At 41.3% G+C, this 17,924-nt stretch overlaps 1 protein-coding gene and 1 long non-coding RNA gene across 2 annotated transcripts; one reads left to right on the top strand and one right to left on the bottom strand.

Annotated features, from left to right (window-relative positions):
* The first annotated feature begins 858 nt into the window (after positions 1-858).
* On the top strand, positions 859-8,798 carry LOC129746981 (uncharacterized). The gene is made up of 6 exons (XR_008737427.1): positions 859-908; positions 1,112-1,405; positions 1,612-1,729; positions 4,537-4,756; positions 5,576-5,785; positions 6,813-8,798. It is a non-coding gene; the product is annotated as an uncharacterized LOC129746981 (long non-coding RNA).
* Positions 8,799-10,856: 2,058 nt separating this feature from the next.
* LOC129749105 (uncharacterized) lies at positions 10,857-17,550 on the bottom strand. Its single transcript, XM_055743970.1, has 3 exons — positions 11,778-17,550; positions 11,641-11,712; positions 10,857-11,565 (listed from the first exon to the last, which is right to left on the bottom strand). Exon 1 carries the CDS (start codon positions 17,506-17,508, stop codon positions 16,045-16,047), a length of 1,464 nt encoding a protein of 487 aa, XP_055599945.1. The 5' UTR covers positions 17,509-17,550; the 3' UTR covers positions 10,857-11,565; positions 11,641-11,712; positions 11,778-16,044.
* Positions 17,551-17,924: the final 374 nt, after the last annotated feature.

Genomic DNA, 17,924 nt, shown 5'->3' with positions numbered 1-17,924 from the left:
GCATTAAAACAGCGCCATCTGGTCGTGAGGTTCAGAACTTGCCGTTGACAGTTGCTTTTCGGGTTGGTGCGTAGGGGTTCAGGGGTGGACTCCAACGCAGAGCGATTCCTCCACAAATACAGTGTCTTCTTGGCACATTTACACATTATCACGAATTAGAGATCAACAACCACTGACACTACTAACCGAGCACTTGTTACACTCTCCTCCCGCTCGGGTTAAAAAAATGTTAGCAAGCTAATATTTTTTTAAACTTTGCGACACTTTTAACCTCCACCACAACACCGACTGCTGAACCAGAGGTCCTCGAAGAGCATTGACTTAACACTGTTAAACGCGAAGTGACAACGAACAATTCTATTCAATAAGATCTTTTTCTACTAAGTTCGGACTTCCGCTGAAAAGTGATATGTATTCACCCGTATTATTCGTGGGTCGGGGTCATAAGGCATCAACGTTGATAAATCAACTCCGCGCTGTTTAGAGGTAAACCTTTACTGACCATCAACGTCTTCGACTCCGGTCTCCAGCGATCCCACATACTGAGCTACTGACCAACTTTGTTGAAAACGAATTAAAATTATTTAAATTAAAGATAAAAACCTACTTAAAACTACGAATTCAATAAATAACACCCATAACATGCATAAAATAACAAAAAAAATTACATACTAACATACTAAAATAATTTAAAATCCGGAAACATTACAAATTTACACCATTTTACGGTGTGCAACAAATATTTATTCAAAAGTACTCATTTAATGTTGCGCGATGCGTTGTTTTATCTGTGAACGTGGGTGTACTAAAACACTGTACTAAAGCTGAATGACATTTCTCGAGCAGCGGATAGGTGGAAAAAAGGAATGATCAAAACAAGAAAAATTTCACCGTGATGGAGCAACGTGGTAAGTACTTCATTGAAATTAAGCGAATTTCCCATTACTGTGAATTTATGGGGAAATAATTATCATTTTGAAGACGTTTCGTCGACGAAGAGTTGGCCAATGATCTTTGGAATGTGTTGTTTCATCCCACAAATTCACATTAAAGGTGAAAACACGAATTTTCACTTCGTTACTAATCTTTTTTTTTTTTTTTCCTTTTTCAGGTTTCTGTCTTTTCGTATTTCCGGCTGGTGAAACTCCGAAGCAGGTACTGGACGTTCCCGAGATAGGTATGCTGAAATCGGGAATAGTCTGCACCTACTGCGCAGCCCCCTCCGCTTTCATAGACCGATGGTGGTTCTAATTTCCTGGCCCGAGAGGTTTGCCACACGGAGAACGACGGTTGGCTTGATTCCTTCCCTGCCCCAGCCAAAGGTGTTTTATTTCTCTGGGAGGTACGGAAAGCCAGGGGTTCGATGACGTGTTTCGTGTGTTGGCTACCGCCAAAATAACTGTGTGTGAGTATAGTGCAACACAACCGGGATCCAACCTGCAACATTCTGACGCGCTGATACAACACTTATGTATCATGAAGTGCAATGCAACATTCCCTGCGATTAATCATGTTGCACGCACCTTCACCGACTTTGTTTTGTTGTTGTGCTACGAACGATGTTGGTTTGGTTTTTGGAAAAAAAAATGATTAAAATATATTTTTTTTTAGGATTTTAGACGACGTTGACTACTTGCGCATCACCTTTGTGACAGTGCACGGATGTAGCTGCATTTGACGGAACTGATGTCACTCTTCACTCAGGCAAGGATCCAAGGCCGAATTCTAGGTGAGTTATTTTAAGAATTCTGTTTTCTCCCCAAGTGCCATTTTTTTGTTTGTTAGGTTCCCTTGTTTTATTTTTAATGCCTTTTGAGTCTCATACCCATACACAAAGTTGGGAAATAGAATGTATGAGAAATTAATAGAGTTTCGAGTTCATGAATTTTATGCGCGCAGATCGCTGGCCGAAAATATTCCCAACGAACGTCCGTTCATGTCGCCCACTTCATAGGAGCTAGTGCCTCTTTTGGCCAAGACTACGCAGGGCACATAGACCGGCCCAAGTTTGGCATTGAAGTCGTTTCCGGCTGAAGACTGTTTGAACGATCTTTTAAAGACCCTTTGCCCTATATTAAAAGTGGGTGAATAGTTTTTGCGGCGTAAGTCGTATCTTTTCTTAGTACTTTCGTGAGCTGATCGCAAGTTTTCACAAACAATTTCCCAAACTTTTCGATTAATGGTTTTGAATTTTGCTATTCGTTCATCTTCCGTTAAACTTGACTCCGGTTCAAGCACGAAGTCCGTTCCTCGGGAGATGATTTCGTTGCCGAAAACGATGCGATGTGGCGTGTATTTTGTTGTTGCGTGAATCGTGTTGTTGAGTACGTGCTGAACTTCTGAAATACGACAGTCCCACATTCGTTGATCGATGCGCACGTACGATCGGATCATCGCATTTATAGTGCGGTTGAGACGTTCGGCGGGATTCGCCTGGCTTCGATGGCGCGCGTTGGCCCAGTGTTGGACTTCGTATTTCTGAAGTAGAGCCTGAAATTCCTTGGACAGAAATGTTGATGCATTGTCTGAAATAATGATTTGGGGAACAGACAGTTTGCGAAACCATTGCTCTTCCAGAATGGTGCACAGACTACCCGAAGCAATCTTCTTCACAGGAACAAGCAGGCAGTACTTCGAGAACAAGTCAAGAACTACAAGTAGGTGTGCATTGCCCTGCTTGCTTCTGGGAAGAGATTGTATGTAATCCATGCACACAATCTGGAAAGGTCTGGTCGCAATCCGCTGTTTCCCCATCTCGGGAACAGTGGAGTGTGTGGGGTGCTTATTTTCTTTGCACGCGTCGCACTGAGCAAGGTACTTTTTTAGATCAGCGGACATTCGTGGCCAATAGAAGCGTCGTTTGATGTACTCGATGCATTTCTCGTACCCAATGTGCAGCTTTTCGTCGTGCTCCTGTTGCATCACTCGAATCCGTTGGGATTTCGGGATGCACTCCTTCCAAGCAAACGCATAGTCGAGAACATCAGATTTAGACGCCACGAGCTTGTACAACTTCCGGCTTTCGATTCGGAAGTCGATGTACTTTTCCGGATCCTGTTGAACAGCCTGATACAAGTTCCGGTACCACTCGTCCTCCAGAACCGGCTCCAGCGATTCAATCGAGCGTGATAGGGCATCGGGCACGACATTTTCCTTCCCTTTACGATGTTTCACGTCCATGTCGTACTGCTGGAGCGTTATACTCCATCTGCTGAGACGCGATGAGGACTTCCATTTCGCTCGCATGATGAAGGATAACGCCGATGAATCCGTAATTAGCGTAAAATGTGTGCCCTCGATGTAGCACCGAAATTTCTCGATGCAGCGGAGAGCGGCAAGCCCTTCCTTCTCCGCTGCATGATAATTTAACTCGGCTCCTTTCAGCTTCTCCGAGTGAAACGCGATGACCCGTTCTAAACCCCCTTGGACTTGCGTGAGTACTCCTGCGAGCGCGGTGTCGCTAGCGTCCGTTTGTACGCAAAATGGTTTGCTAAAGTCGGGGTTAGCCATCACCGGGGCTGTGATGAGCCGCTCCTTGATGGCTTGAAAAGCTCCTTCTGCTGCGTCGTTCCACTGCACCTTCTTGGGCTTGTTTTTCAACAAGTCCGTGAGAGGTGCAGTGAGTTCGCTGAAGTTTGAGATAAACCTACGGTAGTAGTTTGCCATACCGAGGAATCTACGGAGGGATCTTACCGAGTTGGGCACCTCAAATCCCAAGATCGCTTGAATACGATCTGGGTTTGGGCGAAGTCCTTCTCTGGACAAGATATATCCCAAATACGGTAGTTCGTGGCAGCAGAAGTTAGATTTATTTATGTTAATAAATAAGTTCGCCTTACGTAGCCGACTCGCAAGCTCACGCAGTTTTAAAATATGGTCCTCAAATGTCGCGCTGACCACTACAATGTCATCCAGATACACGAAAATGTACGGCTCCAGTGCCCCGTGACCGAGTGTTCGATCCATGACCTTGCTCAAGCTTGCCGGACTGTTAGCTAGACCGTATGCGAGTCGCCGGAAATGGAACAAACCTCGTCCGGGTACTGAAAAAGCCGTAAATTTCCGTGAATCTGGATGGAGCGGTATTTGAAGAAAGGCCTGAGAAAGATCAATCGTTGAAAGATATTTGAACTTTCCCAGGTGGCTCAGAATTCTATTCTGATGTGGGAGGGGGTACGCGTCTCGTTTGGTGCGTTCGTTCAGTTTCCTCGCATCCAAACAGAGCCGAACCTCATCGCTGTCTCGTTTCGATACCGGGACGATCGGAAGAGACCAGTCGGACTCCGACGGTTCGATGATGTCCTCCGCCAACATTTTGTCGACGGCAAGATGAATCTTGCGTTGGATTTCCGGGCTCCAGGGGTATGGGTTCTTTCTAACCGGTTCTGAATGGATGAACTCATCCTTGAGTTCGATCCTGTGCTCCAACAGCTTTGTTTCTCCAAACTTGCCTGGACCTGCCACAAGAAACATCTCCTTGACATCATCCAACTGCCTCTTTTGATCGTCACTTAATCTTTCCTCATCTTCCTCCAGATTTGTACCAGCTTCGCCATCCAGTGACTCTACGGATTCCTGCAGAGTTGGACGTATCCCGAACTTCCGCCAGAAATCGTAGCCCAGGATGCATCGCCGGTTCAAATCGGGGGCGACAAGTACGGACAACAACCTGGTGACCCCATTGAAGGTGACCGGGATATCTACGGCCCCTATGACCTCCAGATGTTGGCCTCCAGCTGTTGAGAGTTTGATGTTGGTGGGTATTATTTTCAATTTTAACATTTTAATCAGTTTCCTACTTCCTATTCCTAAAATAGTCTTGGATGCCCCACTATCTAGAAGGCCCACGACAGAAATTCCCATCAGTTCGACTTTCGCAAATGGTCGAGAATCGTTATCGAGGTTGACGAGCAATGTTGCAATCTCGAAATTCTCTTTAACGTCTTCTCCCACTTGCGAATAGCCTAGCTGGTGAAGAATTTCTTTCGGACAACTTGCCTCTAGATGGTGAGGTCCAGCTTGGTTTTCTAAAAGACTGCCCGGCCTCACTGGGCAGTCTTTGCCACGTTTTTTGATTGGCAGTAAGGGCATTCTTTAGCGAAAAATCCCGGAAATCCACACCGTGCACAGAAGCAGTTCATTTCCTTGTCACAGTCCATGAACCCATGACCTTCCACGTGACAGTTAAGGCAGACATCCCGCCGAGGCGGAATGTAAGCATTAACAATCCGTTGCAGGACATTGGTTCCACTGGGACCAGGAACTGAACTCCTCTGTGTCGGTGCGATTTCAGTTTTCGCTTTTTCTCTCTCCCTGTTATCATTTTTCCCGTCTCTTGGAATAAAGAGAGGCTTATCGGAGTTCTTGCGGAAAATCCGGATTCCTTCCGGCTTGGACGATTGACCTCTGTCCCGATTTTGGCCAGAGTTTTGCCATCTACTTTCTTTGGGCCTGACAGAATGATTTTGGCTCACTTCTTCGACCTGAGCTGACCTACCCACAAAACGACTGTCCTTCCTGGAGTACAACTGCCAGTTTATTGAGTCAAAACGTTTACCAAAATCTTTCATTTTAGGAATCGAGTTGACGTTTGCGGCTAACATGGCGATTCGACAGTCCTCGCGGGTGTTCCGGAACAGCAAATCGAACCGACGTTTTTCGTCCCACGGAATGGAAAGACTACGGAAGATCCGCACCATGTCCAGGTAGTAGTCTTGGAATTTCTCCCTGGCTCCCTGTCGACGGTTACAAGCCTGCCGTTCGTAAACGTAGTCCATGTCTACAGGTAAGAACTCGTTCTTTAGTTCCGCGACTAACTCGTCCCAGCTGTGGATTCTTCCGTAGCTGCTCACCTCCATGTACCAGGCTCTGGCTTTGTCAGTGAACAGGTGATGAGCGAACTTCAGAAGTTCGACCTGCGTGAATCCTTCCGATCGGGCGTTGAATTCAACCTCCTTCACGAATTCGTTCAGCCTCCTTCCGTTGTCCATTCCGTCATACTTGACGGACCACTTATGGACTGGGAATCGTTTGTCCTGCAAACGGTGACCGTTGAGCACCGGATCCGCCTTCCTTTCCTGCTCTCTTGGCCTCGAACTTCCCATTGAGCTGTTTCGATCCTTTAGCCATTCTAAGAAGTCCTTCGGTTGGTCTCCTTCCGAATTCTTCTTCCGGTTCTGGTTATTGTCCCTGAGAGTGCTGTTCGAAGGCTTCTTTGAGTTCTTCTTTTTATTATTAATTTTTGTTTCTAAAGCCTGAACACGCTTCATCATCTGGGACATAACCGTCAACATCTGTTTGCATTCGGCAGCCAGATCTGACTCGTCATCGGAGTCGTCCGAGCCATCATTACCAGTCGCTTCATCATCTCCGTCGTTCTCATGCTCAACCCTTTTATCCGGTTCGTCCACGTTAACGACCTCATTTTGTGTTTCGCGATCACTATTTTGCGCGATCTGTTCACGAGCTTGATTTATGCTACCATTTATATAAGCTAACTCTGCCTCCCGGACTTCTGGAAGGTGAGAGGTGAACGAAAAGAACACTCTGAACAGTCTAAGACATTCGCCAGCAATCGAGGCCAGAGATTCCAAATCCTTTTCCGAAGTGGTTTGGATTTTCAACCGCTCCATTCGAAAAAGGATATGAAGAATCCTAGTCTTGAAGCTCTGCTCAGGTGCTTTTTTCGCTCTCCTGCCCTCCAGAAAGCCGGAAATAGAATAGAGCTTATCCTGGCACACCGCTAGTTCCTCCTCAATCGAATCACTAACGAATTCATGAACCACATTTAATTTATTTTTTTCGCTTTTCAGGTCGATACGCAACAACCGCTCGCACTGGCTGCGCGTCATGCTCGGATCGAACGGAATTTTCCGGATGTTAAGCTCATGCTCGAGTTCATCGATGGTGAGATGAGCTGGGTTCAACGCGTGGTACTGCGAGAGAAGGTGTGACATCTCCATAGTTTTAATATCACAGGTGAATAAAATTTACTTTGAATTTACTAATTTTCCTAATTACGCTCCACAATTTTTAAAATCTAAGCTAAAAAGTACAAAAATAAGCTTTAACAAAAATTTATCCAATCACAAACGATACAGTACAATGCGACTAGAATAAAACGTTTGGGTAGTGGGTTACAAAACTATAATAAATTAAAATTTTCAAATTTGACTATTAAGTTTAAGAAACGTAAGCACAGACAAAACAGTTTAAAAAAACGACAATCAAAATCGAATAGCAAAAGTTGACTAGTAATAAGATGAGGGGAATAAAATTGATTGGGTTTGGGTTCTTGTTTGAATTCTCTTTTCCACCCCCCACCGAGAAAGAAAATTTTCCGGATTTCCGAGAAAATTTTATCTTCGACCTAAAATGTTTTTCAAAACGTTTTCAACTAGTTGGTTACTATTCGAAATTTCTTTGGATGTCCAAGACCCCTCGAATCGGAAACAAATCGAATTCGAACTGGTTGTTTCCCACTAGGTGTAGTGTGTTAAGGCAAATTTCCAAGAGGTTCTGGGCGTTTTCCCAGAGACCCAAGCAGAAGTGGCTTCAGAGAAAAGTGTCTGCCGAGCGTATCCAAATCGCAAAAGCAACTTTTACGTTATGGGCGCCAAGTATAACAAATGTGTCGGCTAGCGGGTTCAGCGGTGCTGAAACTCCCCTATATATGCCTCAGGGTCGGCTTAAGCTAAGAGACGATTCGGCTAGCCAAGAAAACACCTTATCTGCTTTGAAACCTCCCACGTTTATTTCTACCCTGGTTTTGGTAAGTGCACACTTGGGACAACGTCCCCCCCCTTATGTCTACCTCCTACCTCGTATCTGCAATGGCACCACGGATGCGTCGGTTGAACGGCGATACACCTCCTTCGTCTAACCGGCCTGACGGTTTACCAAGCCCAATACCGGACCAAGTTGGTTGTAGGTCGGTAACCTCAGCTGCGTTGTTGACGAGCTGACGATCTTGGGAAACACCGGCGGGAGACCTTCACAGCAATCACTGACCGATGCTCGGGTAGTTGACGGACCGAAGCCTCGGTGGCTGACCGTAGGTAGATTTAGGCGGTAATAGCGCTTCGCTGAGTTATGGCCACTGGATTAGGGAGCGATGGCAGCAATGGCGGATTTCACTCGGGACGAACAACACCTTTCACAAAGGTAAAACCTCGGGGTCCTATGGGGTATCAGGATGGGGTATTAGAATGGCGTTGAAGAACGGTTGTCACAGCTGCTACAGGGCATGGTTCCGTATTTACCTGGATACCCTGGAATCTAGCACTTCCGGATTCCGTGTTTTCACTACTAGCACAATATATAAGCGTAATTTGCGCCGTTGCGTGCTGGCGTCTTTGGCTACTGCAGTGAAATGGCCGATTTATGGCAGGTCATTGGCCCTGTAGCCGCGTATAATGACTTGAGACGTCATCGTTCTTTCGCCCCATCCTGATACTCGATTCGCCTCGCCTTTTCGCCGCATTAAAACAGCGCCATCTGGTCGTGAGGTTCAGAACTTGCCGTTGACAGTTGCTTTTCGGGTTGGTGCGTAGGGGTTCAGGGGTGGACTCCAACGCAGAGCGATTCCTCCACAAATACAGTGTCTTCTTGGCACATTTACACATTATCACGAATTAGAGATCAACAACCACTGACACTACTAACCGAGCACTTGTTACAAATTTGAATTTTTTTGCTTGATTACTTCTATACCAAGAAAATTGTTTTGAACCCCCTTCCCATTTCTTATGTACCCATTGGAAAAAATATGGTATTTCAAATAATCATAAAACCATTTCTCGTACCCAATTGATTTCCCATGTCATATTTGGTTCCATTTGATTTATAAGTTCTTGGTTTATACAAAACAATTTTATGTGAGCTCTCCTCTTCCCTAAGGTTATCCTCAATTGAAGGAGAAAGGTGTCTTGAATAAGCATATAACCATTTATCGTATCCGAATGTCCTTTCATATAAAATTTGTTTCCGTTTGCTCGATAAGTTCTCAAGTTGTCTGAAAAATTGTAACTGAGCCCCCTTCTCTCCTTCCTATCACCCCACTGGAAGGAGGCAGTAGTACCAAATATTGATAGGAACATTCCTCGTTACTACTTAAATACCCTGCCAAGTGGGATTCCATTTGCTGGATAAGTTCTCGAGTGATGAGATAAATTGTATGGCTGCACCCTCCCCCCTTAAAATTTCCCCACAGGAAGAACAGAGGGTTCTCAAAATATCATAGAGACATTTCTCGTATTCAAAATCCTTCCATGCCAAATTTAGATCCATTTACTTTATAAGTTTTCCAATTTTGCTGGAAAATGTAAAGGAGCCCCCTCCCCCCTTTCTATCTCTCCACAAAAAGAAACAAAGGGTATCAAATATTCATAGAACCCTTTCTCGTACCCAAATACTCCTCCAAGCCAAATTTGGTTCCATTTGCTCAAATAGTTCTCAAGTTATGCAATTAAAACTGTATAGAAGACCCCCCCCCCTCCCTGCCTATATCCCCACTGAGAAAGGGGAGGGGTAAAAATAACCATAGAAACATTTCCTGTGTTCCAATACCCTCCCATGCCAAATTTGATTCCAGTATCTTGATTAGTTCTCGAGTTATGTAAAAAATTGTAAGATAGGGCCCCTCCCTCCTTCCTATCTCCCCACTAAAAAGAGGGAGGGGTACCTCTTATTCATAGAAATATTCCCCGTTCCCAATTACCACCCCATGCCAAATTTGATACCATTTACTTGATGGGTTCTCGAGTTATGCAAAAAATTGTCTTTTGTTTGGGAGGCCCCTCCCCCCCTTCATGAAAGAGGGAGGGGTCTCAAACCATAATAGGAACCTTCCCCTGCCTCCAATACCCCCACCTGCCAAGTTTCACGCATATCGGTTCAGTAGTTTCCGAGTCTATAGGGAACAGACAGACAGACAGACAGACAGACAGACAGACAGACAGACAGACAGACAGACAGACAGACAGACAGACAGACAGACAGACAGACAGACAGACAGACAGACAGACAGACAGAAATTCATTTTTATATATATAGATAAATCTACAAAAAAATTACTACCATCATAAAACACATAAATTAAGCTTTGATGGATTGCATCATCAAGCCATGTTTAACTTCTAGTAGTTATCTTGATCATGGATCGCGAAGTTCAATCCATCTGATCAAGGTTAGTTTATCGTTTTATCCCTGATTTTTTTTTTATTGTGATTGTTAGTGAAATAAATTAATCTAATAATTAGTAAGTTGCCTCGCAAGATTTTAAACATCATAATAAAAGTGAAAAAGGCATTTTAACCTTTGTGGTGTTTATTTTTTTTGCGTTTTTCAGTAATTTTCAATTGTTTAACTTATTAAAAATGCCTAAATTTTGTTCAATTCAATGTATACATATTTTTCTAAACAATTGAACAAGTTGGGATGAATAGTGGTGAAAATTGTTTTTACATTACTATAAATTCTTTTACTGGGTGATTAGGTTTGTTATTTAAAAGTAACACATAATCAATCAAAAATCAACGTTTTGTTTGATAAACTGAATCAAAACACAATATTTAGAAACATTATAATATTCGCAGAAGTGATTCTCCAAGTTCTAGTCAGGATAAAAAAACATAAATTAATTTTATAGCTGAAGTGAGAAGCTTTAATAGTGCGTCATCGCTGTACTCGTTATTTTCCTGAAGCACATTCGTTGTCGAGAAATACACTGAAAACTTTCAGCTTTCCAAGAGATTTTTAATAATAGCATACAAAGCGTGTAACGGGGGGGAAGGTAGTAGGAGACAATCCCTTGAACGAACCACCACTTCATGCGCCAGGTACCCGAAAGCACCGTGGGGTCGCAATTTGTCCCTTTGGAAAACCCGTACCCAGCTGAGAGACCTCAGGGCAGGTCTTGAAACCAAAAATAGCGTTCAAGTCGAAACAGGAATTAACCCAAAACTAACGATCGTTCCAAATGCAAAACAACAATCATTCAGGGTAGTGAGGTTTCCTTTGAAGGTTTTCCTCACTAGAGCCTATACTACCGATACGCGAAAGACCGAACAAGGAAGATCACGGTTTGCGATGACCACTAAAAAGAGTTCAATTTGACTTTGTAGGTATAATTTGGAATTCCATGGTGGGTTAGTCGTTACAAAGATGCTCTTAATCTATCTAACCTGAATGCACACACGTGCTAGCAAGCGCTTGCGTTTTTGGTTTTCGGCCAGTAGCTCAATTTGATTCTCCGCCGTCCCGATGGAGGCGGCGTCGGCGATCGGTGCTCGGCAACGTACAAACGGTTCGCCGAGTCCCAGGTGACTCAACGCGTCCCAGGTGCGAGTCTCAGCTGCAGTTGTATGGGTCGAGTGGGTACTATGGTGAATTAGACGCTCACCAACATCCCGGATGTATCGCACGGTCAAATGATGTTGGTTACACGTAACACTCGACTTATCGTGAACTTGTCACGATGTTGCACGACCACGATATGTTGGCCCAGGGGTATTATTTTGCGGCCGTTTTTCGGTCCCGGCGGGAACGCCCTTCTCGAAGGGCAATCTTCGAGAAGTTTACGAAAGATTTCATTTACAAACTTATAATTATAGGCAAAACATTTTGAGGTTAATCATTTACCTGATAGTATGTTTTCTTTGGCCACTATCTCGTTTTTATTATTTAGGTACAGTGGCACATCGACGTTATAGCCTATTTGAATAAAACTTTATATTAAGTAAAACTATACTGGATCTTACTTAACAGTCCTAACTCACAACTGTATCAACACTACCGAAGCACGTTTTCTTAGTGTTTCACTGGCCGGGCCTAGATGATACTCGTCTAGTGGTCACAAGGCAAATGGACGAGACCTTCCAAGATAGAGAAGCTTTACATCATGATAGCGATGACGACCCGAGGAGTATCGTGAATTCTGTTTTATTTCCTGCTTCTTTGGTTTCGTCATCTGCTGACGATGCTATGGCATTGTCGTAAGGTAGTGTTAATAAAATAGGAGAAATAAATGTAACATCGTTACACTTCCTCCCACCAACGGTTAAAAAATAAATGAAGTATCTGAATTTATTTTTTTTATCAAAAACAAAGCAGCTGATCATTTTTTCTTTTTTTTTTTTTTTTTGGATTATGAATCAAAATTTGACTTATTTATTCAAACAAAATAGATTGTGGATTTTCTAAAGATCGTCACCATTTATGCCATATTAAAATAATGTAAACTAATAATTATAACTTCACTGATTCAACTAAACGAAAAACATCCTTATCGGAACCTCCAATCTTTTGGAGCAGATTACTGCGAAAACTTCGCCAAAGACTTTCTTTGAAGTCTGTCCTGAGAAAACTTTCTCACATATTCAAAAAAAACTTATTAATACTCTCGAATCTTTTCGAGTAAATTCCTTTCTCATTCAAACATCATTTCATTGTGCAACATTTCTTTGAAATATTATTTCCGTGTGCCTGCAACATTGAGGCCGGTTTGCACTGAAACGTAAAGTAATGGCATGGTGAGTTTCTTTACTGTCAAACTAAACGATAAGTTTAAAAATCAAAACAATGACAACAACTTCTGAAATGATGATTGGAAGACAATTTCTGATCTCTTTTAGGAAAAAAACTATTCGGAAAACAAATTGATTGAAAAAATCAATGATTAATCTATGAGCAGGTAAGTATCAAGGTAATCCGGACTGAAAGAGGTAAGTTTTTCAAAATATGAAAAAAATGTGAGGTGGAAAAAATGATGTTTTTTGTTTGCAGTGATGATGTATTGAAATCTCTTTTTTGTTTGTTTTATGTATCTAAGTACATAAACGATAAATTTGAGCATAATTTAAACAAAAAATCTACTGGACTGATGATAAGTGGACGGTAATTATGATTGCAAAACTATGGACTGAGAATAAATGAATATTGAGAATTGCTATTGAATGAATTGAAGGTGGTGAGTATAAATTATGCTATGAATGGAGGTAAGTTACGACAAATTAGACTTTATGCATGATTACTACTTGGGCTATTGCGATTTTGTTTCGATTTAATTGGCTTTTCTATTTAAAGCTAAAAGAGCGATGGGAAACTGGACTGATTGTGGTGAGTATGGCATACAAATCTGAAACTAACAAATTAATCAATTTGAGGATGGAAGGACTATAAGATGACTGGTAAACGCGGGATCAAACTATTTTTGTATTTTATCAAACTGTTGTTTATATTATGTTGCATGAATAAATTATTGGTCAGTGTTTGTCTTTTTATCATAATTTCTTAACAATTTCTTCTATTTACAGGAACATCATCTAAAATTTTCACTCGAACCGAATTTGCTGTTTTAAGATGACGCACTTCAGATAATTTTCCTTTCTAAAATTGGGTACTTCCAAGCAGGAAGTGCTTGTGTTTTTTTTTTAATGATTTAGTTATTGTGCGATTCGCAACAAAACATAGCTGGTGGAAAATTTATTTCTTCATTAAGTCTGAAGCGTGAAAGACACCTAATCGATTTCCTTGAAGATCTTCAAGATCATAGCATGTAGATCCTATTTTTCCTACAACTTTTGCGGGGGAAAAAGTATCGGCTAATTTAGCTGAAAATTTCTTAAGTTTGTTGGATAGTACAAAATTTTTCTTCATTATTATTTCGCCTATGTCAAATTTTTCGAGGTTTTTGTTGGAACGTAAATTGTAATGTTTCGAATAACGATCGTAAGCTTTTTTAAGATTTGATTTAACATTCTCGTAGATAACTTTCATATTCGCATTTGCTTCTAGCGGTTCGTAATCTACGTCATTTCCGGCATCGCGAAGTTCTTTGTGAACGTTTCCTGAATCTATAAAGTTTCGACCGAAGTTTATGAAATACGGTGTGAACGATGTGGACTCATGGACTGCTGAACGTATTGCCATGGCCACTTTTTGAATATCCGCGTCCCAGTTTTGATGATCGCCTTTAATGTGTGCTCTTATAGCTGATCCTATAACTTTGTTAACCCTTTCCGTTGGGTTGTTACAAGGATGGTAGTTTGCATTTCGCCAATGTGTTACATGATACCTGTTCAGAAATTTTTCAAATTCTTTTGAAACAAACTGGACTCCATTATCGGAGATAAGAATTTCTGGCACTCCAAAGAGTAAAAATACCATGTCTTCGAGAAACTTAATCAAGGGAGTCGTTTTTGCTTCTCTTAACGCGTGTATTAAAACGAATTTAGAAAAAAGGTCGGTTACTACCACGAGGACTGTGTTACCGTTACGCGATCTTGGGAAAGGCCCAACGAAGTCAACAGAGATGATTTGCCACGGAACTGAAGCTAGTTTTTGCTTACCCATCGGGGGTTTTCTATTGATATTAGGATGTTTCGTTCTTTTACATATTTCGCAATTATTGCAGTAACGTTTCACTTCTGCTTCCATAGCAGGCCAATAATACCTTTCTTGGAGCTTTTTCAGAGTTTTATGTTGCCCGAAATGATCTCTATCGTGAGTTTCTTGTAAGATGGTAAGTTTTTCCGATTTTGGGGGAAAATATTACGCCATTCACCGGACGACTTCTTCACAGGTAATAATGGATTGCACCACGCTGAGTGAGATTCTTCTATTATGTCGAGTTCAAGCATACGTTCAATCTCTTTATCGATTTCCTTTTGAATATGTGGGGAACATCTATATTGAGGAGGTTTTTTCGGTTGAGCTCCTTCGTTCAAAACTATTTTATGAGAGATTACATTCGTCCTTCCTAGTTTTCCACCGTTTATGTTTTTCAATGAATTAATAACTGATTCGAGTTCATTTTTCTCTTGTTGAGTTAAATTATGCTCAGTGATAATTGCGCTAAATTTATTATTTTCGGGGTGTTCTGGGAAAGGAAGTTCTAACGTCGAATCTTCTACCTTTTCTGTTTCTCTAATCTCCGGTCCAGTTGGTTCTATGGTAAGTAAAATTTCATCTTGGTTACTCGTGAAATAATTTTCTAAAAAATTTATTTCAGCGCTACTAGATATTTCCTCTAGATTACCGTCTTTCGAAATGGCTGGTCTTATTTGAAACGCGGACCAGAAATCTATACCGAGGATGAGTGTTTTAGATATTTGAGGAACCAGAAGGGTAGGAACAACATTTGTTTGCTTGTTGAAAGTATAAGGAATGAATACAACGCCTTCACATTTGTGGGACGACGAATCTGCTGTTTTAATTCTTAGATTGATTGGATGGATTTGTAAAGCGTGTTTAGCAATTAATTCAGGCGAATTCAATATACTGACTGAAGCTCCGGAGTCTAATAATCCTTCTATTGATGAACCTAAAATCTCGACTACAATGCAAGGACATTTATGAGGTTTTGTATGAATTTGAAACGACTTGGAAAATTTAGAAAAATCATTTTGAGGGCAATTTTTTAATGAATCAGAAAGAGAACCCTCTACTGTCTTTCTGAGAATTGGTTTTCCTGTCTCGAGGTGGGAAATAAATGATTATTAGGGCAATTAGTTGTGATAACGTTCATATAACCACAGAAGTGGCAGAAAATTTTCTTTGGTTGCCTACAGCTTTTCCAGAAGTGTCCAAACTGGCGACAATTCCAGCATAAAATATTTTCCGCGGACGTTTTCGGTATTGCTCCCGTGAGCTCAGGGTTAGATTGTGTCGGTTTTTCAACGGGTTTAGCTTTGAAATTCGTTCTATTAATAGCATTAATTTCTTGATAATCTTCCTCATGAGTTTCGATACGTTCGTCTTCTACGTTATTCACTTGATTTGGTCTGAATCTAGGAATTTGAGCATATGTTCTGTACATAGACTTGTCTAACGCGTGGCAAATTGTAACCAAATCATCAATGTGATCGATTCTATAAAAAGTCAAGAATGGTTTGTAGTCATCTTTCAAATTTTCCAATATGATTTCTAGTTTTCTAGATTCTGACATAGGTTTTGTTAATTGTTGAGCTAACTTTTCAAAAACCATTACGAACGCGCTGAATGTTTCATTCGGGTGTTGTCTTCTATCAAGAATTTGTCTTTCAATTACAACGTCTTTGTTAGGCTGTTCAAATCGTAACCGAAGCTGGTGTTTGAATGAAGTCCAATCATTAAACTTATGACGGAAAGTATAGTACCATTCTTCAGCCTGTGATCCTTCTCTAAAAAAAATAACGCCTGATTGAGCAAATCTTGCTCAGAAACTCTATTGCTGTTTGCGAGAATTTCGACTCTGTTGATAAATTGAGTTACAGTGGGACCTTTAGAATCACCACTAAACTGAACTCTCCATTTCGAAATTGGAACTTGCCATTGATTCGTTTCACCCATTGATACCCGATAGTTTCTAGAGTAATCATTCTCTCTGAATGGAGTCTGAGGCTGAAAAGGTCTTGGTGGAATCGGAGGGGGTCTATTTATCGGTGAGGGTGATCTGGCTAACTGCGGTGGCGGTCTTAACGGAACATTGTAGAACGTTTCTACCGGCGACGGAGTTTCTACGCGTTGTTGCTCAAATAATGGCAACATTTTAGCCATCATTTCGGTCATTTGAGATGCTAACGTTTGCTGAATGAATTGGCTTATGTCGTTTTTGATACCTTCCATCTGCGGACCGAAATCGAAAGTAGTTGCTTCGTTTTGTTGAGTCAAATTTTGTGTATTCGGGATATTCGTTCGTTCTTGCCTAATGCTAGGTTCCTCCCACGCACGATTAAGCTGAATTGCTTGAGGGACCTGAGCATTCCTATCTCTCTCGAGATGATCTTTTCTACGCGGTAGCAAAACTTCTTTGGAGTAAAACGGAAAATTCAAATTTGGTTCTAGATTCGTGGGGGGAATATTGGTTTCTTTTTCAGTCGGTTCTGTGCCTCCAATAGCTTCATCGAGAAGTCCTTCTTCTAAATCTTGCGGTAACGGATGAAAAGATAATCTTTTCTCGGTTCGCGGTAAATTTGAAGTGGTAGGAGTTTCCGGTTTTTTCTTTTTCGCGGTCGACATATCCGAGAGGCTAAACGTAAATTGATTCATTTTCTCTTCGAAACTACGCGAGAAGTCCTGTGAATAGTTCAATTGAGGACCCGCCGAGGGCAAATTTTCTCTACGATCACTCGGTTTACCGTATCGCTCTAATAAAATTTCTATATCAGATATCAATTCTTCTTTAAGCCGTTGTTGCTCACGAGTTGAGGGATGCGCGCGAATTGCTCTTAGTCGGCAGTGACGTAACCGTGAAATGTAACGCGAATCGGGGTAAGTTTCAAGTAAATGCTTCAAATCTTTCGTTTTTGTTTGAATCGTTCTAAACTCTTGACCAATATATGTTTTGGCAAAAGACGTTTTTGGTTTAAGAATTTCCTCTAATTGAGCTTTTCGTAGTTCAGATCTGTTCTGAGGTGCTTCAACCGAAATTGGCAAATTTCTAATGCTTAATTCAAATTTCACCTCGTCTTCCAGCAAATCGTTCGGATTTATGTACGATTCGAGTTGTTTTTTAATATTAGAATTCATTGAAAATAACTTAGTCCAGTTCCAAAATCGAAATAAATGTAAAAATTGAATTTTATAAAGAAAATAAAATAATAACGAAAAAAATGCCAAAAATACTAAATTAAAGAAAAAAAAATAGTCCACATGAGAAACACAATCATCCACTGCGTTTCTGAAAAAAGTTGTTAATTGAGAAATACCTGTTCACGTCTTCCAATCAAAATTGAGATAAAAAATTGCTAAAGAAAAAAAAAATATGTGTTAAAGTGAAAAACTAGATCAGTAGAAATCCCACAATCTTAAATATACTATCATACATGAACTTATTACTGAGAAAAAGATCTAAAATTCAAAAATTTACTAATTCAGATAAACCGTTAGTTGGGCGCCAAATGTAACGGGGGGGAAGGTAGTAGGAGACAATCCCTTGAACGAAC

Source organism: Uranotaenia lowii, chromosome 2 (genome assembly GCF_029784155.1).
Source record: "Uranotaenia lowii strain MFRU-FL chromosome 2, ASM2978415v1, whole genome shotgun sequence".
Taxonomy (NCBI): domain Eukaryota; kingdom Metazoa; phylum Arthropoda; class Insecta; order Diptera; family Culicidae; genus Uranotaenia; species Uranotaenia lowii.
The sequence above is the reverse complement of the archived record's forward strand: the minus strand, read 5'-3'. Positions and strand labels throughout refer to the sequence as shown.